Genomic DNA, 27,168 nt, shown 5'->3' with positions numbered 1-27,168 from the left:
TTCTGTGCAAATGATTTTATTCAACAATTGCTTCTTTTCCATGTCAGTCTTCGACGTGCAATCTTGAACCTTTTAGCCCTTTAAATCATTATCCACTCGTAAAATATTCAACATCATGACTTCTGTGGTGTTTTATGGTGTATTTTTGTTATTTCTGGAATTTTACAGCTCCTGGTCCCCATTCACTTTATGGAAAAGAGCAATATTGCCTAACATCTCTTTCTGTGGAATATGGAAGCATAATACCTAAAAATCAAAAATGAAATTATACTGGTTTGGCGCATAAGGGTGAGTTAACAATAGAATTTTCATCTAAAATCAAATGTATTTTGTAAGAACTTGCTTAGTTGTAACTGAGGCTCTACAAAATATGAGTTTTGAAACCAGTGCTTTACAAAAGACAAGTTTTTTTTTTTTTTTTAATCTACTCTGAAACACTCACTACCCCTGACCTGTTTTGAAGGTTGCAATTTGCGTTTATGGAGAAAAGTTCCCTCTGAAACCACTGGCTGCTCTTTGTCTACAGATCATCCATGGTGCTCTCTGACTCAGTATGTATACAGTAAAAAAAAAATCAGGATTAAATGCAGTCACATACAGCGAGCCAATGACCTACTTCTATACTTTCCACTGTGAGTTTCCAACAACTGTTCCAATGATGCAGAACAAAGTAAGGAAGAAATAATGAGGGAAAGGTAGCCACAGAGTTACTGTAACAGTGTCACATTGAATCTGAAACCAGATTTTTTTTCCAAATCTACACAAGTCCCTATCAAAAGAGAAGAGAAAAACAGTCCATGTAAAATTTTAACCCGATTTCATCCAAAATATCAGTGGTGGTTTCTGAAGAACAGCTATTTGAACAGACTCATCCCATAAAACCTGGGATTTCATATCTTATTAGTGTCGGTAGATATTCACCTAGTCCCAGACAGGTTATTATTCATCCACCTGCCAATAAAGCATGGAAAAGCTCTTAGCATGTTCTTCCACCAATTCCAGATCCAGCATGCTCTACTTAGAGGCGTTTTCATGGTGTCCATGGTATGTTAGAATACTCCAACGCTACACAAATGGAAAACTGTGGAAATTACAACTCTAAAGCTTGGAGGTCCATTCTTCTTATGACTCAACATGAAATGAAAGATCTCCAAGGAGACTCATGACCATACAAACACACATTTCCAGCAAAGGTCTAGACATTAATCCTTATTTGAGGTCTGGGTGTTTAGAATCAAACACTGTGATTTTGAAAGGTCAAACCTCATGCATGATTCAACTCATCCTCTACCTCGAGTTTAGAGTTTATGCACTGTTTACATTCAATTATTTGACATGTATCCAAACTGCAGGATGCCAGATCTGACTAAATGGCATTCTATCTCTGGCAGAACACCAACAAAAGAAGGATTTAATTTTAAAGAATGTTTTTGCCCATTCAGTGGAAGTCAAAAGGAGTCCAAAACAACATTGGTCCCCATTGTTCAAACATCTTAAAAATAACTTCTCTGCTTTATTTTAAAACTGTTTTCTTCATCTAATAACAAACTTATTTTGAATTCATACACATATAAACACACGCAGAGACATAAAGCAAGCAAAGTATAATAAAGATTTTATTATGGCTTGCATATGAAACAGGCCACCCAGCATGATCCAGAAGTTGGATCCAGAAAGAGAGTTTAGGTTTCTAAAGAGTGTGTTTGTGTGGATTTTTAAGCTAATCACTGTGTAACACAGCACAAACACACAAACGCACCATACAGATTGGTCACACAGGTGAGTGCTTGCATGTGATCAGTCTATGCAGGCATGCGTGATTGCATGTGTGTTCACCTCGACTCTGTTGGCGGTTGACTATTCCCCCTAGTGTCCATCTCCGGTCGAGCCTCTTCAGATGAGCCTTACGTCTCTTAGTAACTGACACGGATGAATGAGGACAGCAGAAAAAGAACAGAGACATGACAAACTCAACATAAACAACTCAAGAGGAACACTGGTATTAGTGTAATGAAGACATTATTACATGAAAGAAAAGAGTTTTGTGATTGGTTAGGAGGGTTCTTGGCTTTAACAATGATGGCAAAGCAAAGGAGGACTTGGATTAATACATGTGTTATTAGATTTTAGTGGCGCACGTTATACGGTGGGATGGTAAAGTCTGAAAAATTTATGGTGTTTAAAATTTTTATTGTGTTTACAGAATGGAAACTTAATATATTTAACAGAGGCTTTACCACTCATCAACTCAACTCATAGATTCAGCACCAAAGAAAAGTCGAACTAAAGACAGTCTAGTTCAAATAAAGTTCAGCTTCAAAAAAACTGCAGCTGCATCCAGAAATCAAGCCGTAGTGGCCATATGGGAAGGTAAATCTCCTCAGGGATCAATAAATTGTGTGCATGTGTGAGGATGTATCGATCCATCCTAGACAAAGATAGTAGCAAAAGCTTTATCTCCGGCCTGACGACTCCTTATCTTACACATCGAGTCTTTCAGCTGCATAAATTTCAAGACGCAGCTAAAAATGTGGTTGGCTTAAACAGGAAACTCAACCCAGGAAATGCTGATGGCAGCAGATGATTGAAGTTTGGACAGTAGAGGAAGACATATTTATAACGATACGATTCTTAATGTGTGTTACATTGCAGTGAGATAAATGGGTGTTTCTTCAAATTCAGTCAATTTATGTTCCAGGAGTTGATTTTTATTAAAGTTGACATGAAATGAAAATCCACCATATTTCTTTTGCAAATACATGTTATGGATCTTATGATGAATGATTCATCCATGTATACTTTTCATTTTTATTTGATTTGGTTGATTTATTTAGACATTGTAGTGTTTAATCAAATTGTCAATCTTCCAAGTCAGAAAACTCTCTCTCTGGTGACGTATGCCAGACATCTCCAATCCAAATGTAATTTTCTTAAACCCTGTCCCTCCACAACCAACCGCAAACTCACATTCGTTTTTGAGCACAAATGTGAAAATCTTGTTTACTTTTGTAAACTATGGACTATGACAGAAATGTTTGAAACCACTGTCATTTCAACCACATAACGCTAATAAATACAACGTAACTTAGAATGTGGTAGAAATGTGGTGGGGATTTTCATTAAACAAATAAATACTTTTGGGTGAAAAAAACTATTAGCAAATAAACTAATTAATTTAGATTTCTGTCTAAATGTCCACAGGGCCAAAAGTTCTTATAGTTGAAGAAGCACCCAGATTCAATGTGGTGTTCAGTTATGACATGCTATGAAATAAAACCAATGTACTAGTGCAACCTCTTAGAGAAGTTGTTTATTACGTAGATTAAGTAGATTCAAAGAAATAATAGCAACACTTTCATGAAGGAGCGAGAGAGCCTTCATTCTTTCCTTAATTTCTCCTTCTGCAATTGATGATCTCTCACAGTCCCAAAGCCTTCACTCCTTCTCATAATCAAGTGGAAGTTGCTCAAGGAAAATTTGGGATACAGAATTTATCCTCCAAGATTGGGTATTGATTGTTCAATAAATGTGAAGCAAATCACTGTATACTGGTGTTGATCAAGCCTTCTTGGGGTATAAGAATGTTTGTGCAGATGTATAGAGTATATTTAGTGTGTCCTACCTTCTCCAGATCTAGATGTTCCCAAGTCCAGATCATCTCTGGTGCCGCTCTGAGAGTCCAGGTACGTGGCAGGAACCCAGCCTTGTTCTTCAGCTGTGCTGACAAACCACCAGCCTACAGACACAACAGAAGAAAAAAAAAAACATAAAATATTATTTTTGACCTAATACAATGTCAAATACTGAGCCCGCATATGATGAAATGATCCTGTTTTAACCACCCGGACAGAAAGACTATATTTACAGAATGCTTTGCAAACAAACACTAATGCACAAACATTTGGTTTTCACTAATCTGATGGAAAGCAATGTTTTGGCTCCAGTCATGCTCACAAACACACTCTCTGGTGTTATTTAGTTTCAGGCGATGTGTTTATGAATTCTGTGCACTTACTGTGTAACATTTGGGATCAATTAGACCTGACACTATCATAAATATCAAAGCGGGTGGACATGGTTTTATTTGTATGCACAGTCAAACACGAGGAAGGCTGGATGTGTCTGACATGTTTTATGAGTTAATATTCGTGTGCTTGCGTGTTTTGGGCCAAAAAAACTTCATCGATTAAATTTATGTCTTTCGTTTCCTCCTTGATGTGTCTGAATAAGTGCTGAATTTGTTAAATGTAGTGTCAGCATTGTGATTTGTTTCTGAGATGTGGATTATGATGTTTTTACACATTTCCACTATTACTCAAAGATGATTCTAAACAGCTTTAAAAACAAAGAAGCAAAAAGTGATATACCAAGAGAGACCCATACAACCTTCATGAAAAGGTCATTTGGGTAAATCATTTGCGTTATGGAATTAAAATCATATATTTGGCACACTTGCATAAAAATGTGAAGCCAACATAAGTGAACGCCAATGGATGAAAATTCAAAACGGTTCTCCAGCTGAAAACCAGATCCTTCTGAACGAGCCTGTTGCCAAGGTAACAAAGTATTACTGGCAAGCTGTTCATAACAGTGTGATGTCATCAGTCAGCGATAATCCAGCTCTGACATCATAATAATACAGAAGCAGGTCTTTTGACAGGATGCTAAGTGATTAACACCAAATGTTCTAAACTCCCACTTGGGCCAGTAATGACGTCACAATACCGTAAACTCCAGAATACATGTATTCACCCACATCACACACATCAAACATGTAAAAATACCTGCATATACTGTATATATATATATATTGCAATATGTACCCTTCAAGACCAAGGCCCCATATTCAGTTCATCAATATATATATATTGCAATATGTACCCTTCAAGACCAAGGCCCCATATTCAGTTCATCATCTGAAATGAGAATTTACTGCATCTTTCCTTTCAAACCATACTTTGTACAATGGCTTTGTAACCGTTTACAGTCATGGAATTCTTGTATATCCTTTGCAATGGTGAAAATGCCGCACCGACCTGTGGTGGACATAATTATCATGTTCAGTGTGTTGGAAATAGACTCTGGTCTTGTCTGTGACCATAAACCAAGATCTATATCCATACCAAAACTCAAGTTGAGACCCAGACCCAGACCATGTTTATGTGGTCTCAAGACCACAAGATAAAGATTTCAACTTTGGTATAGCCTTTTATAATACTGAAAACAAAACAACATCCAAATTCAGTGTAGGGGACTTTTTTGCTCATTTATTTAAAAAACGGGCCTCAAATCTCAATTGAAAGGCAAACTTAAACTAGTCTCGTCAGTACTTTTTTTTTTTTTTTTTTACAGAAATTAAAACTTTTATTCAACAAGCATGCATTAAATTAATCAAAAGTGAGAGACATTTACAAGATTTTCCGTTCAAATAAACATTCTATTCAACAAATAATCTTGAATTTTGAGGCAGAACTGTTTTCAACAATGTTAAAAAGAAGTGTTTTTTGAGCAGCAAATGAACTTATTAGAATGATTTCTGAAGGTTCATGTGACACTAAAGACTGGAGTAACGATGCTGAAAATTCTGCTTTGCCATGATAGGAATAAATTATATTTTAAAATATATTCAAATAGAAAACAGTTACTTTAAACTATTAGTATTTCACAATATTTCTGTTTCAACTGTGTTTTTGATCAAACAATCAAAGGAGAGACTCCTTTAGAAAACATTTTTTTTTTAAACTCACAGACCCCAAACTTTTGAAGAAACACTGACTCTCATTTTTAAAACTGAATTCTGATGCCAGTAGTTGGAAGTCATACACAGAGAGACGAAAACAAACTAGTGTGCCAACAGATCAGAACAGTAATTACAAACAGAAATCATAAGATACATTTGAGCCAAATAGACCACACTGACATCTATACCACCCTGACACAGCAAATCTCTCTCACAAATGCATGCACACACACGAGTATTTTGAATTTGCTAATGAATTTGTGAGAGAGCTGAGATAAGGCTGTGACCACCCTGCCTGACTGACCCTCTTTGAATAAGATACTGTCTCCCTGTTTGTGCACACCAGGAACCGTCTACGGCAAGCACAGAGGGTCAATTCAAACAAAATGCAAAATGGCAAGGGTTGCACGCAGTTTAGCCATCACAAAGATGCTTTTCATTGGATTTGGCTTGTGTTTGTTTATCTATTGCGTATTTGCTATAGGTGGGTTTTATCAGGCTTCAGTACAACCTCTGAAGTGCATTTTCATTAAAACCTAAAAAAATTAATAGTACTTTTAAGAAATTTGTTTAAAATTATGTTTACACACATACTGTAAGATGAAGACTGTAGTCTTATGTCTAGCTTGATGTAAGATCCACACCATTAGGTGTCTGTATACATCTAAGAAGACAAAAAAAAAAAACTTTTAAATACTGGACCTCTAATCAAGAAATAATGAATACTGACTCAGTTCCTCTGATCTGAGTTCAACTGGGAGCTCAGATTGATACTATGTGTTATGCCTGCCAAATTTCAAAGCTAAACTCTTGCTTAACAGAGCAGAAACAAATTCTTTCACCAAAACAAAAGACACGCAGAGCGCAAGACAGACAGCAGGAATGCTTCTGTGAACGATGTACTCCTCTGAATTCCTCAGTGGTTCAGGACGTTACGATCATCTCACACAAAAACAGACAACAGAAGACGTTCTGCTGAGATACAGGTGGGCTTGCTCTTCAAAGCAAAAGATCCAGGCTTTTCTGAGAAAGATGGTGTTCCTGCAAAACAGACTAATAAAACGTGTGTATCTGCTTCTGAGAAATGTTTCTTCTGAAAGCTGCATGTGTGTGCCATGAACTTTGTTCTGATACACATGGTAGTAGGTCATGTGAGCTTTTGTTTATGTACACGGTAAGATAAGATTTGGTTTTGGTGTTAAAATTCTGTTTTCTATCAAAATTCTTGTGCAATTCAAATTGTGAACTACTGGTTCAACCAATGAGATCATGTTGTGCACATTCACTGTTGTTGTAGGCTACTGAATAGACTAGAGCAATGTGAACATTATTCAAAATATGTCCTTTTGTGGTCAATGGAAGGAATAATAACATGACAAAAGGGTTCAGTGCAACTAAAAATTGATTATTTCACCTGATATTTGTGTGTATATATACTATTATCAAAACAATGCTTGTGTTTGAGCAATTCAACATGTCAGCAAAACCAATTGTAGGCCAGTTTAAAAACGATCATAATATATGCAAATTTCCTTTGCATCACAAATGAATGAAAGAAGTTATGAAAGAAAGAAAGAACAGACAAACAATGAATAATGCACAGAAAAAAGGAAACTAATAAGCATTCAAAAAGAAAACAAGCAAAAAAAAAATGCATGCACTAAAGATATAAAAACAGCTTTGCTACAGCTGTTCAGTTAACTCAGCTCACTTTTACTCATTTTTCACACACTCAGCTGTTTTTGATTATTTTGTTTAGCTTTAATTTGAACGTATTTCAGTAAAGACAGCAACATATACTGTAATACACTAAAGGCCTAAAAACGAAGGCTTGATTATGATGTCATAATGCCCACAGGCAAGGCCATAAACGCCAACAATCCCAACATTAATGGGTTTCAGACATTTCGTCCCCCCTAGTCTTCAATATTTGGTCATATCCTGCTGAATGACACTTTTTGATTTGAGCTCAGATGAGATATAGTTTTGATGTTTAGCTCTGATGATCCAAAAATAAAAAATACGGTGAAATGAACTGAAATGAATGAGAGGAAAGTAAAGGCGAGAACTGAGAACAGCTGAATGAAAAAGACAAAGACAAAAGAGAGTGAACAGATGTTTGGCCTGAACTTCAAAGCTGAAATTTTCACCACACATTCCCTCCATACACACCAGCAAGAAGGAGAAAAAACACCAGACAAGCAGAAATACATGAGCCTTTCACTTTCTTATCTTGGAGCTGAAGTAGCAAACAAAAATGAAAACAATGTATGAAAACATTCCTATATTACTGTATTTACTGTATTACCATATAAGTGAATGTTGTTGTAGATGAGTTACAGAGAGAGAGAGAGAGAGAGAGAGAGAGAGAAGAATGCTTAAAATAGGTCCAGAAGTGAGGGGGGGGGGGGGTCCAAATGGAACACATTGCTTTTATTAACTTCACACTCTGGCCTGCAATCATTCTTGACAGAAGAGAGAGAGAAAGAAATTTTCTCACAAAAAAAATAAGTTGTCTTTTTTAGGCTTCTAAATACACTTACTGAATTCTGCTTCGCCATCACAGGAATAAATTACATTTTAAAATATACTGAAAAAGAGAAGTTATTTTAAACTGCGATCATATTTCACATAATCATAATATTTATTAGCTCAATAATTAAAATAAATGCAGACTCAGTGAGTATAACAGATTTTTTCAAAAGCACTAAAAAAACTTACTGAACCTAAACTTTTGAACAGTAGTGTAGTGTTGGAATCACTCACGATCACCTCCATTATGATTAGGAACAGCAGTAGACAGCAAGGCGGAAAAAAAAGAGCAGAGCATTTATCTTTCATTAATAATAAAATGCTTTTATTTGACATACACATTTGGAATGTCAAAAAGAATCACTGTCCGACTCGTTTTTACCACCGTATTATCTATCAATATAACTGCCTACAATAAAAAGTCATTTGTCTGATTCCTAATCTAACAGAGCTCAGGTTGAAATCACTGGAAGGATATTTCAGCTGACGTTTTCTAAAATCCATGCCAGCAGAGAGTCTGGCCTAGATTCGGTCACACTCAAGTTCTTTCCTGAAAAGCTGGAGTATCAAGTTTTGGGCTTAGGACCAGAATGGGTTTTTTGTAATCTGACAAAGCCGAGGCGGCGGAGGGGCTCTCTTTGGTCTGAACTTCAAAGGCTGATGATGTCGGTCGCTCATGCACACTGATCTGAGATCACTCTTGTGGTTTTTATTTCAAGAGCTCCAGTGGTTGATTTTTTTTTTTTCCGAAACAGCTGGTCTTAGATCAGCATAAACATGTTATTTCTTTCCTAGATTTGTTTTCCTGGACCGGTTCATAGAACAGAGAGTGATGTTTTTGAGGAAGCTGGCAAGTACGGTTCAGAAAAGAAATCAGTGAGAGAACGATGGAGATTTTGAGGAACAAACAATATCAATCAAAATCAAAAACACACACATGACAAAAAAAGGAAAAATAGAAGCGCAACATTTGAATATGAGTGCATACAGGTTTGAAAACGTCACAAGGATGAGGAAATGATAACAGAATCAGAATGATTTCAGTTTTGTTTATGTAAACATGAAAAATACAATTAATTAACTAAAAACTCCAACAATGTTTTGGACCCCATTGACTTTCATTATATGGAAAAACTTCTTTTGTGTTGTGCAGAAGACAAGAAGAAGAAGAATACATGTTAAAGGGTGAGTAAATTACCATTTTTTTTTTTGGGTGAACGGCTGGATACTGATATAATAAATAAATAAATGTACTGATAAGTCAATTTTCAAAATGTTTAAAGCTATATCAGCTCTGTGGTCTTCTTACTATCAAGACTATTATCTCAGTGACCTTAATCGATTAAACAATAGAGACCCCTGAGAGTTGTAGCACCAGGTTTATAAAGATCCTTTCAGACGCCCTCAGAGCTACATGCAGGTTTGAAGCCTTTGGTCCAGGTTCAGCGTGGCTCTCTACGGACCGGATCTCCAATGGGAGCAAGGCCAAGATAAACTAGTCTACCCGAGACCGTGAGCAGCTCTCTATTGATTCTGTTTCAGTAAGCGGGGGTTACCAGCTGAATGAATGGACCCAGGGGAGAGAGAGGCGAGAGGATGGGAGGGAACCTCACGATATTGATGGCACAGAGCAATTTTCATAGTAGAGCATTGTTCAGGAAGCACACAGCAGCCTTGGGAAGAACCAAATGAGCTTAAAAAATGTAAACATGCTTAAATACTGACTGGAACAAGAAATGTTTCTTTAGAATAATCACTAAAAACTTACTAAATTTAAGAATTTACACTACCATTCACAAGTTTGAGGTCAGTAAGATGTTTATGAAGCTTTATTTGATCAGAATTACAGTAATACAGTTTACAGTAACTGATATTTTGTAACTGATTCTTTGATGATTAGAAAGTTCTCATGAACAGAACTTCTGTAACATTTTTAATTATTTTACTGTCACTTTTGATCAGTTAAATACATCCTTGCTAAAAAAAAAAAAAAAAAAAAAAAAAACATCTTACTGACCCCAAACTTTTTAACAGTAATTCATAAATAAAAATTTGATGACCATATCAGAACCATTGGAACTATCGAAACTAGCATCAAAACATCAAACTTCGCAACTGCAGAAAATATCAGGACATTTTTGCAATTCAAAGAGACTACTTCTTCAATGCAAGGCTGTATTAACTAACTTTAAATTATACATTACAATGTTTTAAGGCCTGATTTGACCAAAAAATTTGAGATGGGAGCAACGTCTTTTTTTAAGATGACTATTCACAGTAGCTTCAAAAAAGAATCATTAAAGTACTGTAAAAATAGAAAATACAGCCACATTCCATGTCTTCTAAAACCATACAATAGCATTGTGTGAAAAACACACCAAAATGTAACTTGCCATGTCAAAAATGTGGCATGCCAGGTTTAAAATCAGTGGTAGTAAACGCCATTGACTATTCCACTATCAAATTTATTTGGAGAATTTGTTAAAAAGCATCCTTGTTCCATAAAATAATGAGAAAAACAGTGCGCTGACCTAAAAAGTCTTGTTTGCTTTGACTGTTATCTATATTACAGACATTCAACGAAAACTTCTAAATGCATTTTGCTGGTATTGGTTTGAGATGCGTGACACTGTAACCGCTCTGTAAGACTCTGAGGCCCTGCAGGATCCATTAGCCTATTATGGAACTAAGGACAAGGGGGATTTTTCCATCGTTCCCTCTCCATGACCTAGAGGGAAGCCAGAGCAGCCCGACTTCTGCCAATCGCTTCTTATAAACGCAATTTCAGCCACATTAAAAAGTTGGTTTGAATGATATCCAAGGGTAATAAATATGCTGCCTCTGACAGATACACCAGGGTAGTCATTTAATACTATGGCACAAAAATATGGAAGCCTGCTGAAGAGATTGGATTTTGGAGGATGGCCTTCTAGTGCTGAGATATCAAGCTGCTGCAGCTCATCTTCAGTTTCAACAAGTGCTTTGAACATTCGAGGAATTCTGGAGTCAAAGGAGGACAGACAGTTCACTCCAGGATTTGGGCCTAGGCTACTTTAGGTTGATTTAAAGGAATAATTCACTCAAGAATAACAATTCTGTGTTCACCTTCATAACAGCTCAAACATGTATGACTGACTTTCTTGAGCTACTCCTTTAAACGAGTCTGTGTTTAGATTCCATTCTTTTCTCCCAGACACTCTCTGCTTCTGTTTCTGAAGCTCATTAATCCTGAAGCCTTGCGTGGTTCATCTCTTCCCAACCCAAGTGAAGTTGTCACGCTTTTGCCTGCACTGTAAAACAGCTGGAGTTTAACCAGCGCAGAGGAAGCCAAGTGTTTCTTTCTCAAGGACAAGCACATTCTGAGCAAGAATCTTAGGCCTGGATGTCTCTAAATCTTCTGTGATTAAAGGACTTTTCCAGTTGTGAGAATCAACTAGTATAATTCATTGTGCCTGAAAATCTGTACTCTGCTTAAACAAATAAACCAGTGATCTACAGTAAAAAGAAAGGCCAGTCACACCACAAATGATAACTATAAGGTTTCAAAAAAATAATAGTGGAATCACTTTCAGAATCACCTTTTTTACAGATGATGAACAGTGTTGGGGAAAGTGACTTTTCAAAGTAATGCATTATGATATTGCATTACTCCAAAAAAAGTAATTGCATTAGTTACTTTTTATGGAAATTAATGCTTTGTGTTACTTTTGTGTTACTTTTTGTCACCTGGGCTGGGTTGCTTATTTGTTCTTTAATCACAAAAAAAAAACTTGATTAATATTTTTAGTTTTTTAAATGCTCTTTTACACCAAAAGTGAAATTAATAGGCCTCAAGCTAAAGGAAAAGCCTCAGCTTCAATCCCAACACAATCTCAATCCCAAGTATCACTGAATAAATGGGGAAACAAAGTAATTTACGTTACATATTTGAAAAAGTAACTTAGATATTTCATTGTAAATTTAAAAGTAATGAAAGTAATTGATTACATAACTCGAGTTACTTATAATGTGATATAATGAATACATGAATTATAAAAACATTGAGAGTCAGCCAAAATCCATCTAACTTTAAAGAAAAAATATCACATTATAGACATTTGGGGATTATAGTATTGTTCTAGTTTTTCTCTTTTTTTCAACTTTTGGCATGATTACTCTATGATGGTCATAATGTATTTTAGCTTTATTCATCTAATGCAAAAGCCGGATTCCTGTATATAATCTGAAAAACTGGCCTATATGTTGTCATTGCAAAATAAAAATTGTATAAAGAAAAGAAAACACTTTTCTGAATTTGCAGTATGAGAGCACTCAAGGTCAATAGAACAGGCAGCAAACAAACTTCAAAATAAAGCTTCTCCCAGAGAACACCCATGAGACATAGTCTAGACTAGTTTTGACAGAGCATTATGTTTGAAATCAGAAGGTCACGCTCTCTTTGAGTTGGTCTTGCTCAATTATGTCATTAAGTTCAAATGGGTTTACTGGATCTTTGCTCATCTTGATAACTCCTGACAACTCCGCCTAATCCTCCCCACCCTCTTCTGTATGATTTAAAGGAAAAGATCAAATGATTACTCACAACAGTAAGAGGCTAATTTTTAATACCCAGTTTATTATTATTTATTTATTTATTTATTATCATTGCTAGTTCTCTAACGCTATGTTCAAATGTTTGGCAACCATGTCTACAGACATAGTTCATAATATTGGAAGATTCGATGTTCAAACTCTACTGAACAAGGCCATGAGATACGCTAGCATGAACAGTTTGCACTAAGTTTGAACATTTACTGCATTAGCAAGGACATTAATCTGGGAAAACAGAAACCAAAGGGATAAAAACAACTCAAGGCTTTCTTTCTACACTTTCAATTGTTATTGTCAATCTCTACATTCTACATGAACTCTTAACTGTGTGACCCCTTGATCTATTAGCACACGTTTCAACCCACTAACTTCTCATGCCTATCTCATGGACATTCCAGGTCAATCTGGCCTCCATCCCAGAGACCTAGAGGGGGATCAAGCCGACCAACCGCCAAGAAAACTGGCCATATGACACCTCCAGGTGGAGCCAAGAACGAGACTGTAGATTTACATGGAGAGGGGGATGTCAGAAGAGGAAACCAGGGGATCTTAAGGACAAAGACCGAAGGAGGGGTTATACATCAAAGAGGAAGAAAGTATCGGAAAAGACGAGGAGGCTAAAAACAGACCTGCTTGACATTTTGCATCTGAAAGCATTCATGTGTGGAGGCAACTCTACGTGTTTGTGGTTTGTGTATACACAAGCTTTCACCAATAAAAACCACGTGGTAAGCCAATTAGCTGCAGTGTGTGTGAGGGACTCACCGCTTTCGCTCTTCTCGATTACGTCCACCGTCTCTCCAGCCTTCAGGCTGATCTCGGAGTTCTCCTGCCGCTCGTAGTTGGCCACCACCACGTACTGCTCCAGCACCATGGGCTCACCACTGTCCAGTCCTGCCGGCGAAGGGAAGAAACAGGCTGTCAGCCACCGTCCTGCCATCCCCGCACTTCCCCCGCCAACCCTGCCCTGCCAGCGACCTCCGGCTTGACCCCTGTACACCGCCATCCGCACTCCTCAGCCTAGCGCAAATCAAACTCCTGCTGACTGTGCATGCTCCGCAATGACAGGCCATTTAGATGAACCTTTGCCCCCTCGCTGGACGCGCATTTGACTGGGGGGAAAAAACGATTACGAAAAAGCAAGGCGAGGTAGACGTCTTTCAGGGACTCGAGAGCACGATAAGGTCTTGGTGATGCTTGGTCTCCATAATACAGTGAAGTTTTTTGGGAGGAAACAGGGAGGAATGTAAGGAAGGGAAAAGAGGCTGGGAGAGAGCTGTTTAGGGTAGGGGACGTGACTCGCGAGTGGAGGGATAGAAAGTTTTCCTTCAACAGACGAGCAAGAACAGGCCTCCCTCCCTCTTTCCGCCCTCCCTCCCTCATTCTCTCTCTCCGTCCCTCCTCCCATCTGGCTGAAACGGTGAGAGAGAGAAACGCCAATCAGGGTAGACTGCTCTCCAAGCCTTAAATAGAAACATATGAGTGGGCCGAGTAAAGAGAGAGAAGCTGTGTTTATGTGAAACGCAAAAGAAAGCATTTCAGCTGGGGTTAGGCCACGCTCTCTTTCTGTACCCATCTCTTTCTTTTTGTATGTCCATTGACAATCTCTTTAACCTGTTCCTCTTCATCATTCAGCCAAAAAATTAAATTCTGTAATTATTTACCCAGCCTTATGTTGTCCTAAACCTGTATGACTTACTTTATTTTCTAAAACCCACGGTAGAATTTCCATAATTCTAGTGTGTAAAAATCTATTTCATATAAATTCTGTTCTTTTGAACATTCTATTTATCAAAGAATCTTTGAAAAAATATGTATCACGATTTCCACAATAGTATTAAGGAACTATTTTCAACATTGATAGGAATGTTTCTTGAGCAACAAATCAGCATATTACAATCATTTCTAAAGATCATGTGACACTGAAGATTGCTGCTGAATATTTAGCTTTGCCACTGCAGGAATAAATCACACTTTTACATATTAGCTATTAACTATTTTTACATAATAGTTTTTTTAAATTGTAATAATATCTCACAATATTTCTTTTTTTTAACTCTTTTTTTTATTATTATTTTTACTTTTTTGTTTTTGATTAAATAAATGCAGATTTGGTGAGAATAAAAGCCAAATTTACACTGCACATTACAACAAAATGTTAAAAAAATATATATATATTGATGATTCAACATGTTCAATCAGCAAAAACAAGTGACAACCAACACCAATAAACTACAACAATCTGTTGCTGTTTGTCTGCATCTGTTAATGCCTTAAGAGACTTCTTTCAAATAAGTTACAAAAATCTAACTGACTCCAGACTTCTAAGTTTTTGTAGTGTATTTTTCATTGAATATCCTGTTTAACTCTCTTAAAAGCTAAAGCTGTTTAATGTTGTTTTTAAACTAAAATTTCAAAAGTATAACACATCAAACGTTTCTGGCTTGTTGCTAAAACTTCAAACTCTGTGTGGTTGCCTTCTCTCTGTTTTTCTCATGGTGTGGTCTTCTGGAAACCAGAGGCTTTTAATAGAAAATGTTTCAAATGTTCTTACAGAAACATGAAATATATCTTTTTTTTTTTTTACTTTTACATTTACTGTACCTCATGCTAGCACACATAAACACTTACTATGGTGTTCATACGTCTTTTTTGGACACAAACCATGGTAAAGGAATATACTATGAAACTGGCATTTGATATTTAATGTACCATAAAGTTTGCTCATTCATAAAGCTATTAATTAATATTTTTAAACCAAATCACGACTTTTTGTTCCAACCAACCTTGTATTCAGTCAGCGTCAAGCTGCCATGTGTTGCTAGCGCAATGTGTTTTAACACCATGAGCTTTTAAATCAGGATTACTGGGGAATCCTTTGAGTGCAGATGCTCAGTGCTGTGAGAAGCGAGAGAGCAGTAGTTATGTATCTTGTCACTATCACCATCGGCATGGAACAAACTAATTAGCGATGCCTCACACTTCATGGCGCCATCTCATGCTTACATGAAAACATACTGTATTGCTCAACTGAATGCTTGCAGCTGTGCTCAAGCGAACTGTGAAATATATTTCTGACATTTTAACGCTGTTTGTGCCGATCGCAGAAATATTTCACTTCAATCTGACAGTCACCACAACACCACAAAGAACACAGTGCTAATTCCAAACTTTCCATTAGCATCCTTTTACTGTTAGCTTACCCCTGCGGAAAAATCCATCATAAACCGGTAGCTGTGGTTTCTTGCTGCTCTAAACTGGACATTAGCTAGTCCATGATGATTATTAGCTTGTATTCAGTCTTGGACTAGCAATAAACAAGCTATAGTACATTAGCTGGAACATGGAAGGTCGACCAGCCACAAAAACCTGATTTGACTAGCTAATGACCAGCTGGAAACCACCTTTCTTAAGACGGATTATGAAAGCATGTACACAAGCAAATGCTATGAGTTATATAATCAGTGTGTTTTCTTTATTTTGCAGTAAATTGACAAATTATGTAGGGTGTGTGCGACGATCATGGTAAAACACAGGCTCCACATGGGCTACAGTTCTGTTAGCGTCAGCATTTATTTCCGAAAACAGAGCGCATTCTTTTCTGAAATGTTTATTTGCATGCTGTCGTCCGTAAGACTTCCCAGGAGAGCACTGAGGAGAGACCACAATCTCTCATGTCATGTTTTACATCCTCCGTTTTCACACTGAATGTCTTCCTCTTCGCTGCTGGCCTTGCAACACCTAAATATTTCGTCTTCCAGCATAAACTTTATAAGCCACAAGTAAACCTGCAGACCTATGAGATCTTGCTCTTAAAAATAAATGTTCAGTTAAAAACAGTTTTACATCCTTATGTAAATGCCTTAGGAGAACATTATATGCCTCTTTAGTCAGTTAAATTCTCATAATCATGCCCATATACACAACACTTGCAGCCTATTGCATATACTTGTCCTAAATTAGTCATAGTCCATTAGTAAATTATTCATATTTACCATTATTCATTTCAAAAGTTAAATTCTGGATTGCTTACATCAGACTCATATCGCAACTAAAGCCATGTATTATGTTGCATTTCCTAATGGAGTTACCAGCCAAATGGTGATTAATGGCTTTTCATGTCTTCGCCAAAGTCAGTTTTCACTCACATTTGGCACTTGACGAGTGTTAATTTTGGACCGTGGGTAAGAGCTGTTTTAGGAACCGGAAAAACAGGAAAGGAAAAGTGCATGCACACATATAAAGCATATCTACCTGAGGCCTCAGACTTGGTTGGACTGTCCTGAAGGCCATACATCCAAACTGAGGGCAGCGGAAAAGAGAAGAGAGGAAAAAAAGAGGAAAAAAGGAGTATAAATGTCAGTTAGAAGAGAGTGGAAAAAGACACAACAGCCAGCATTGAATGTTTTCATCAAAGCAGCAAAATCCAGCCAAAAGTAACAATTACCTGTATATGTACAGAAGTACAGCTCACTTCCTTCAAATCTGTGACTTGTGCACAGGCCATTAGCATTAGCTTTGAAATTTGTGTTATTCCTGTAAAGTTTGCTGATGATAGCAAACTTTAAACAATTTAATAAAAATAGAAATTATATGCATTATAGAAAATGAAGCCCATTTTAGGACCATAATATAATTTTGAGATGTGAATTTTATATATATATTTTACATATATATATATATATATATATATATATATATATATATATATATATCTTAAAAATTATATATATATATATATATATATATATATATATATATATATATATATATATATATATATATAGTTAACATTTGTTTGTGTAACAAATAATCAATATTAACCATATCCAAAATAAAAAAATTTGAAAAATAAAGTGTGTGTAAAATACATTTAAATTAGGGCTGTCAAATGATTAATCACGATTAATCACATCCAAAATAAAAGTTTTGTTTACATAATATATGTGTGTATACTGTGTATATTATATTATGTATATATAAATACACACACATGCATGTATATTTTAAGAAGAATATGTTATGTTTTATATATTAAATATATTTATATATAATATAAAATATAAGAATATAAATATATAAATGTATATACATGTAAATATTTTCTAAATATATAATTTATGTGTGTGTATTTATATATACATAAATATACCCTGTACACATACATATATTATGTAAACAAAACTTTTATTTTGGATGTGATTAATCGTGATTAATCATTTGACAGCCCTAATTTAAATATTTAAGTGACATCATAATAGTGTGTTGCATTAAATTTTATTCATAAAAAAAAAAAAATTATACAGCACAATATTGACTATTTAAATGTATTTTGTTTGCAAATGACCCTGGTTATTTTCTACTTTTGATATGGTATTAATTAATTCATTTATTTTTAGCAAAAATGCAAGATATGTTCTCTTTTTTCTTTCTTTTTTTGGAAACTTGCTTTTTACAATTAAACTGAAATGTGACTTGTTTATAAGACATCTTCATTTCAAGCAATGTGTGCTTTGATTTCAAAATATTCAACAAATAACCATCAATAGTTTGTTGTTTCCTTAAATCATTTTAAAATCACAAAGATAAGAAATGCACTCTTTCATTAAAAAAATCCCACCATTAATAGCTGAATATTTTACAGTACAAACCTTTAATAAACTATGAGGGCAAAAATAATAAATAAATACATACATAAATAAAATAAAATAATCGTCCATTAATGGTAATCAAGGTAATTAATGTTCCATTAATCGAGATTTTGATTTTAGGTCATATCGTCCGTCCCTATATAGTGATGAGCTTGGCATTTGTTCACATTACATTAATGCAAATTTTGTAACAAATCAACAAATGCTAAGCTCATCACTGTAACACAGCAATCAATATCATTCTGTCAATAAGTTTCTTTTTTATTATTATTAAAAACTGTATAAATAAAATTTTGTGCATAGTATTGTCCCTTAAATATGTTTTTTTTTTTCTTTTTACAAACAGGCTTCATTGATTTAATGCAAAATCTTTTTGCCAAAAAAAAAAAATATTTTTCAGGCTTATTTTTTTTTCTCGCTGCGCAACACATCTCACCAGTATAACTGTATTTGCCAAATACCCCATACCAGATAAATAATAGTTCAGTGAACAACTTAATAGTTATTAAGCAAGGCGCCATCTGGTTACAATACCCATAAAGCATCACATGGTGTTGAAAAACAATGTGCGTGTGTGTCTGCTCTGACAAATCTATTGCTTGGAAAGCAAGTATGTCTGAGTTGAAGTGTGTGAGGTCACAGCAGAGTTTCCTAATATCTTCTCTTTTATCACACACACACAAACACACCCATCTCCATCAGGAAATTAAATGTCACACGTCACTATCGGTAAAATATGAGAAGGCACCGGGGAGACGTCTCGGCTGACAGGAACAATTACTTTGTTTCTATAACTTATTTCTTTTCAACGCTTCAATGGACTCCCCACAAAGGCATGCATGCCACCAAAAAATGAGGTGTAATATAACCTCTGTAAACAATGAACACACTCAGCACCGGCAGAATTCAAGATCTAGGTACTCGCTATATTGCATTTTTACCCCACAGGACGAACCTCGCCCAATATCCCTCCACCCTTCTGGTCCATTCAACACCTCCGACTCTTAATCCATTAATTTCTTCCCTCCTACATTCTATGTGATTGTGAGCTGAACGTTATAAACAACAAATAAAAACATAAAATTTGATCCATGCTGTAGTTAGCCTTTCATTCTCCTATAGGGATTGTTATAGGGGTTGATCTTGAGGTCAACTGTACTTCCAAACTTCATGGGGTTTGAATTAAACGGACTCAAGTGCCTTGGAGGTCAAATCATTTACAAATGCACAGATCCATCCCTTTAGCAAAGCTCTTCACATCTGACAGATATTAACTTGCCACCTCTCTGACCCTTCCTACACACAGAAACGCTGAAACACTCACTGTTATGAACATATACTCAATCTCTCACACTCCCACCCATGATAAATAGACACACACGGCAACGCTTACACACACTAGTGATTAAGCTCGGGTCAGTGGTGTTAGAACCGAGTGAACGTCTGTTTTGGTTTCTCTCACTGTAATTTACGTCTCTTTCCTGACCCCAAAGAGTCGACCTCCCTCCATTACAGGAAACGTATATGTCTTTCTTTCTGAATTGTGTTTCACACATGCTATAGTATTACCATATACATATCTGAAGAAAAACACAACACCTATTTGTTATCGACACTCTTAGATAGGACTTGTGCATTATGGACATCTTTAAAAAAGAGAGCGACCCTCTGATCTGTTTGGTTTTAGACAGTACTTGGCATGGGCATCGCTAGCACACTGGAGATATTATGGTCACTATGAAAAAGACAGCTATGTTGATTTGAATATTATGAACTGATCCAGTTGTTGGATATGAAAGCTCAGCATGTAGACCGCAAAATCAAGAAAACATCAACAAATGAAAATCAAACCTTATGCTGACTGTGTTTTTGCAGAGAGGTCACATGAGACAGAAACACATGCTAAGCAACATGCATCTATTTTTGTATTTATGTGGTACTTTTAAAGAAATATTATGCACCAGGGGTTGAAAAAAGTCTGAAATTAAATTTCCATTATTATTTTGCCTTTTATGTTCATATTTCATTGTTTTAGCCTGGTTCTAGACACAGACCAGTATTATTTTAGAACTATTTGTTGTAGTTTTTATTCATATTCTGAATTAGTTTTCATTTTTAAGTTCAAAGCAGACCATTTTGGTGTGTGCCTCAAATTAAAAAAAAAAAAAGTTTTATATACTTTGAAAACATTAAGTGCAATTTAAGTGTTTACTTTCATTTTTTCAACTTTTGTGAAAATAAAATGTCAAAATATGGGTGAAATAATGTTCCATCCTCATTCAGCATTATAGATTTATTTATGCAAAAATGAAACAACACTTATTCTGACCTGTACTTATTAAAATATATAAAAGAACAAGTGATCATACTAAATTTAACTATATTTTAAATGACTAAAAACTTCTTGCTGACAAATGCCTAAAACCTAGATTTGAAGAATAGGAGCAACGAGCGGTAACTATTTAATATTATAATAAAATTGTATTTGGTGGCTGCACTGTGATCCTTTTAATGTCATCTAATGGTTCTTGTTCAAAATATGCCTGTATAATATGTTTGTTTTATATACAAACTATTGTTACACTGAATGACATTTTTATTTAAATCATGGTAAAAATGTATAATAGTCCTTTTTTCCTACTCAGAAAAAAAATTATAATTAACAGGACACATTCTAACGTATGAAAAAAATGAAAGCTTTATTACATTTTTTTGTTTTGGTGCTTGAATACCCCTTTTCATCTTTGAAATTCAGCTTTTCTATTATTTATAGTTTTCACAGCGATAAAACTATTATTTTTACAATAATTACATTCATCAACTTCATCAAATAGCTAAACATGCTTAGAACAAATTGGAACTAAACATCCTTTCATTTTCCAGTAGCTGACATCTCTAATCAGTCAAACTGCATTCATTAAACGCCATTAAAAACCACACTGACCTATTTAAGCCCATTCCTTTCAATGGAACAGACAAACATACACCACACATACATACAACCATTCCTCTCAAAATAAAACTATCCCTCCTCCCCTGAAACTCCCATCTGTTCCACACGCCTCTCTCTCTCTCGCTCTCTGTCTCTCTCTCCGCATGGCCCCTCCACTCCTCCACAGAGCCCTGAGTCTTGTGTAAACAAGATTAGCTAGTCCGACGTCACACTGAACCCACTCTGCCACGTCTGACTGACCCCATTCCAGCAGAACCCCACAATTCCCCCTCCCGTTTTTCCCCTCTCCACATCTGAGTCTCACATGAGGAGAAAAATGAGGTGAACTGCAAGTAAAGTGTGTCCTTTCCCCGCCAGGGAAGACATCTGAACAATCTGAGAGGAGTGTCTGTAAGTTTCTGGTTAAAGCTCAGGACCCCAAAGGTTGCAAGTTCAAATCCAGCAAGGTATGATCTGTAAAAAGTCTTTAAGATACTTAAACCCATGCAGACTAAACTCAAGGGGGATTGGATTAACAGACTATAAGATGCTTAGGACAAAAGACGCCGCTAAATGACAAATTCAAAGAAATAGAATAGCTTCCATTTTACGCCAAAGTTCAAAAGTTTTGTGTAGTATTTCTATTCAGCAAAGATATATGAAATTGATCAAAATGGTAGTTTTCCATATGGAAAAATATACTATGGAAGCCAGTGGCTAACAGTAACATTATTCAAAATATCTTCTTTTGTGTTTAACAAAAGATCATACAGGAGTATCCCTTTAATGCATGTTGAAATAAATCTAACTCTGCCAATTTTTTTGTATGATGATAACCATTTAAATTGCTATTTCTTAACAATGGATTTAAAAACGGTTTGAAACATTAAACTCTTGGCCAAAATGACTCACAATGATGGTGCAGGTCACGTATAAATTTCCCCTATTGTGAAGGACAGATCAGACGGTTTTGGCGCACTTTACCTAATCCTTAGGGCTCTGAACTTCTGAACAGGTGGTTTATGTCTTCAGGCTGACATAAGAGCAGTTCTGAGAGGACAGAACCAGGCAAAACTGATCCCTATTTGGGGCTTAAGTGTCTCAAACCCATCTGCTTGTCAAGATGGTCTCCCGAGGAAACGTGACTAATAAGCCAAACTTTGGGTATTAAGGGTCTTAGAGTTATGTAACTCTTGCTTGATGTATTACAACAGCCTTCAATATTGACCAGGTAAGCAAAAGTACTGAAAAGTATCCTCAAAAAAAAAAAAAAAAAAAGCATTAATGAAATGAAAAAAAGACAAAAAAAAAATCAATGAAAAGCACAATTGACTTCCTACAAAAAAGTGTCAATAAAATCCTACAAAAACCAAAAGCATGATCAAAAAAAACTATGAGAATCACAATGCGTCTAATCATTAAAATCCAATGGAATGCAAAAAGCATCAATAAAATGTTTAAAGTATTTACAAAAATCTATTAAAATTGACTAAAATTGAAGAACATCATCATTTTGTACAAACAAAATCTTACAAAAAGTATAATTGAAAACCTATTAAAAGTGAAAAGCATGAGCCAAAAACATCAACAATAATAATAATTTTAAAAAATAATAATCTAAAATCACCAACGTAAACCATCGCTGATTCTGGTTACTTTAAGGAGACAAACACTGTACTTTCCCGTTTTATATGGAATGGTAAGCGCCCCAGAATCAAACTTACCACGTTACGGCATCCTATATGCACAGGAGGACTGGCTTTACCAAATTATGAATTGTATTATTGGTCGTTCCAACTTAAGGCTCTTCATAATTGGGTTGACACTCAATCTAAAGTGTCATGGAGAGTGATTGAAGCTGACAAGGTTAAACCAAACAGACTTCAAGATATTTAATTTGCTTGCACAGGGAAAGAAGGCGATAATTACACATTTGGCCCAGTTATAGCTAATTCTATTAGAACCTGGAAAACGGTTGACTGTCTGATAGGAGGGCCCTTCAAATTTTGTAACAGTGCACTGTTATGGCACAATTTCAATTTTTTATGTGGAAATTGTCCATTTATCCAACCATCTTGGTCTTCTTCAGGCATAAACACGTGCAGTGCTTTACATGATGACCAAGGCATTTGTTCGTTGCAGGGATTAAGTTTTGTTTACCAGCATCATCATATTTTGTCTTTTTTCAGTTACGTTCTGCTCTCAAAGCATATGGAGTTCCTTGGACATCTCCTATTTCCTCTCATCCTATATGAGATTGTATTGCACCATCTTCTGGTCGACCATCTGTTTCCTTAATATATAGTAAAATTAAAAATATCAATACAAAAACAAAACTTTCTTTCTATCAAATCTGTTTGGAATCGGGAACTATCTGACCTTAATTTATCTGTCGACTGGGAGAGGGTGTGGTATAAAAAGTTTTAGCTAAAAGTTTAACTGCCATATCTGTAATACTGTGTCATCAGGTACTTTTTTTTCATATGTTTTGGGAGTCTGTGGACACATGTAAACTTTGTTTTATCCTCTTTACTACAAATTGATTACATGGTTAAGAGTTTATGTCTTCTTGATGATTCTGGCTTCTGTATAAGCTCCATACAAAAAAGAATGTTGTTTGCTGGTTTTACAGTGGCAAAAAAGACAGAACTGTTTACACCACACATGTGTGGGAAAACATATTGGATCCATAGTCTTCTTAAAATAGAAGTTTGTTTTTTTCCCCTTCCTTCTCTCTCTCATTGGAATATGTTAATTGATTATATGTCTGTTGTTGTTGTTTTTGGATTCTATCCTGAATGGATGTTATGATGTTATTTGTTATATGAAAAAAACTAATAAAAAGTTGATCACAAAGTAAACCATCACTTAAGTCCAATATGAAGAATAAAAGCATCAGCGAAATCCCAAGAATCAAGTTTTTAGTAAAGTTTAATGAAGACAAAATAACTTACTTTAATGGATCTGTAATGGACAGACTGTGCACTAACCACAGAAATTACCCAAAATTCCATGCAGGTAGCAATAAACCATTATGACTATCAGATCCATTTAAAACATCAACTGGAGGTTCTAAAACTGATATATAAATGGTTCAGTCAGGGCTCTGCTGTTTATTTGTGTAAAGTCCCACAGCTTTAGCGTAATGCTATTGAATTATGCTCTGTGTGAGTGATTATATTGTAATTATACACTGTTAAGGGCCACCTCAGAGGGAAACAAGATCCCTGTCTTCCTGCCACCACAAAGCTATGAAAGTCTACTTGTGACCTCTTTCTCTAAACTGTTTACCTAAACCTACAAGGAAACTCTCCATTACTTTGTGAGACTCTATGGCAATATCAAAGTTTGTCTCATGATACACATAATTTCAGTTTGATTATACTGGCCCTATTTCCATTGCAAGAAGGTATGCTGTACTTGCACTTCCTTTCATAAAGCTGTTAGCAGTTTGTCACTACTTAAACAATGGGGTACATTATGAGATCCCATGCTATATTGTGAATACAGATACAACTATATGCAAATGATTATGTATAAAAAAATAAAAATAAAAAAAAAACATTGATAAATATTATTTAACCAATAAAACATGAACATATGTACTGTTGTTACTGAGTATGAGCCATCTTTCATGCCCTTGGCCGAATGACAGCCATGCAGGCACTTCTAAATACAACACAATTGCAAGTGTGATATTGCTTTTACACAGCACTTTAATAATAACAAGTTATTATTGGGCAACTTACAAACAATATTGCCAGTTACTTGTTTGTATTTGCTACAGCAATGGTTTTGTTCTTGAATGAATCAGTGTCTTTAAACAAATCAGTTGAGTGAATGATTCAATAACTCACTCATAAACATAGTCAATTGTTTCACTCATGAATGAATCAGTGTTTTTGTGTTTGAATGAATAGTTTGCTCAGAAACATTACTATTTGCCACCTACTGGTGTAACGAGTGCATCAGATTGTTATCGAAGCCAGTTTCCTCCACTGAATAAAAAAGGTAATTGCAACTTTTTTCTCACAATTGTGAGAAACTGTATTTACAATCTTGCAATTCAGAACATCATTTACACAAAACCACAATATATAAACAAATAAAAACTACCAAAATATAAACTCCCAAATCTGACTTTTTTATCTTTTTTTTTTTATCAAATACTCAGCTGCAAGTTATAAAGTCTTCTTCAGTTGATATAAATTGCAATTGTAAGAAAATAGAGTCTTTTTCCACCATAAAAGTACCAATTAAACCGAATAATCAAACAAATAATTCGAGTTTATACAAGGCAAATTAATACTCATTACATAATTCGAGTTTATACATTTTTTTTTTTAATCACTTTATTTTTTAAACAAAGTCAGAACTGTGAGATATAATTTTCAATTACCTTTTTTTTTTATTTAGTGGCAGAAGAATATTTATATTTATAATATATAGATATAAGTATACAGTTAATATAAATATACAGTATCACTGGATTACAATTGATGTAAAAAAAAAAAATTAAGAAATAATGTTTTTCATAATCAGTCATTGCTGACACAGGAAGTGACGCCCATTTGTAATAAAAACACTATCATTGTCATTTTCAAAACCATTTAAAATAAATATATATATAATATATATATACATTTTTTTTTCCTTTTCACATTGTCATTTTCAAAACCATTTAAAAAAAAAAAAAAACATTACTCATAACAGCGTGGAAGCTCTGGTAGATGGGAGCTACCAAGCCCACGCCTGGAACAAGTTTGTTTTTGATAATGACACTTCCCAGCTGCAGTTTCCACCTGCTAAACCCTCAGAGATAATAAATTAGGATGGAAACCATAGAGCCAAACGTTCTAACTGACAGAAATATGGGGACAGAGTGAAGCCTCAGATCTTTAAACATTAAAATAAATTACAAATCTTGCAAAATACATATTTGAGTAATTAGGATAACATCTTCAGGATGTTATTAACTTGTAGCAAACATAGATGATTACTGATGTCTGACAGATGCACATCCAGTGGTCATCTAAAAAACTGAATGGAACAGAGGATGATGATGATTCCAATGATCCAAATCACTAATGATAAATGGTTCCACATTTATTGATTTATTGTCAAACGAGAGGTTGGGGGGGGGCAACAGCTGGAATTGCTCATTACATCACCTCAGCTGCTGGTCAAATTATAACCCAAATGTAAGCAATTTTCAAACATTGTGAGAGCAAATAAATGTAAATGAACAAACAGACAAACAAATGATCAATGGACAGACAAATATTTGTACAGACATTGCAGACCTAATAAATACTGGAAAACAATTGTCTGTTTCTTAAGAATAATTTACCGGTCTAAAAAAAAATAACAATCACTAATGGATGTTTGTCTGGATCAGGTTTTGCCTACAACAAACAGATCCAATGTTCCCTTACGGATAATAAAACCTAAATCAAAATGCACAAGGATATATTTAATAAATGTTTTAATCAATGTCAGAGGACGTCAATGGAGATCCACAAAATGATAGAAAAACAAATGTGCGTGTATGTGATGATGTTTTTTCATAGTGACATACTTAGTGACAGATCTTACTGCATATTTGACCTTATAGCATGAGCTAAACACAAATTCACAAACCTTAATGTTTTCCCTTTTTACACTCTGGTCCAACATCATCTATAAAACTAAACCTGTCTGTCTAGCACTTTGCCTCATCACAA

General features: G+C 35.2%; 1 protein-coding gene across 8 annotated transcripts in view; it reads right to left on the bottom strand.

Annotated features, from left to right (window-relative positions):
• Nucleotides 1-27,168, bottom strand: part of LOC109047719 (SH3 and PX domain-containing protein 2A) — a 91,751-nt gene that overhangs the window by 13,629 nt on the left and 50,954 nt on the right. For 2 of the 8 annotated variants that reach the window (XM_042717437.1, XM_042717438.1), the window contains exons 7-10: nt 17,117-17,164; nt 13,628-13,756; nt 3,623-3,736; nt 1,837-1,920 (exon numbers count right to left, since the gene is read on the bottom strand). In XM_042717437.1, the coding sequence (XP_042573371.1) occupies nt 1,837-1,920; nt 3,623-3,736; nt 13,628-13,756; nt 17,117-17,164 (375 nt within the window). Of the gene's footprint in view, nt 1-1,836; nt 1,921-3,622; nt 3,737-13,627; nt 13,757-13,840; nt 14,574-17,116; nt 17,165-27,168 lie in introns of those variants that run through there. The other 6 variants (XM_042717441.1, XM_042717444.1, XM_042717439.1 and 3 more) reach the window with 4 other exon arrangements.

The sequence above is a fragment of the Cyprinus carpio genome, chromosome B1 (assembly GCF_018340385.1).
Source record: "Cyprinus carpio isolate SPL01 chromosome B1, ASM1834038v1, whole genome shotgun sequence".
Classification (NCBI taxonomy): domain Eukaryota; kingdom Metazoa; phylum Chordata; class Actinopteri; order Cypriniformes; family Cyprinidae; genus Cyprinus; species Cyprinus carpio.
Note: the sequence above shows the minus strand (reverse complement) of the source record. Positions and strands in the feature narration are given on the sequence as shown.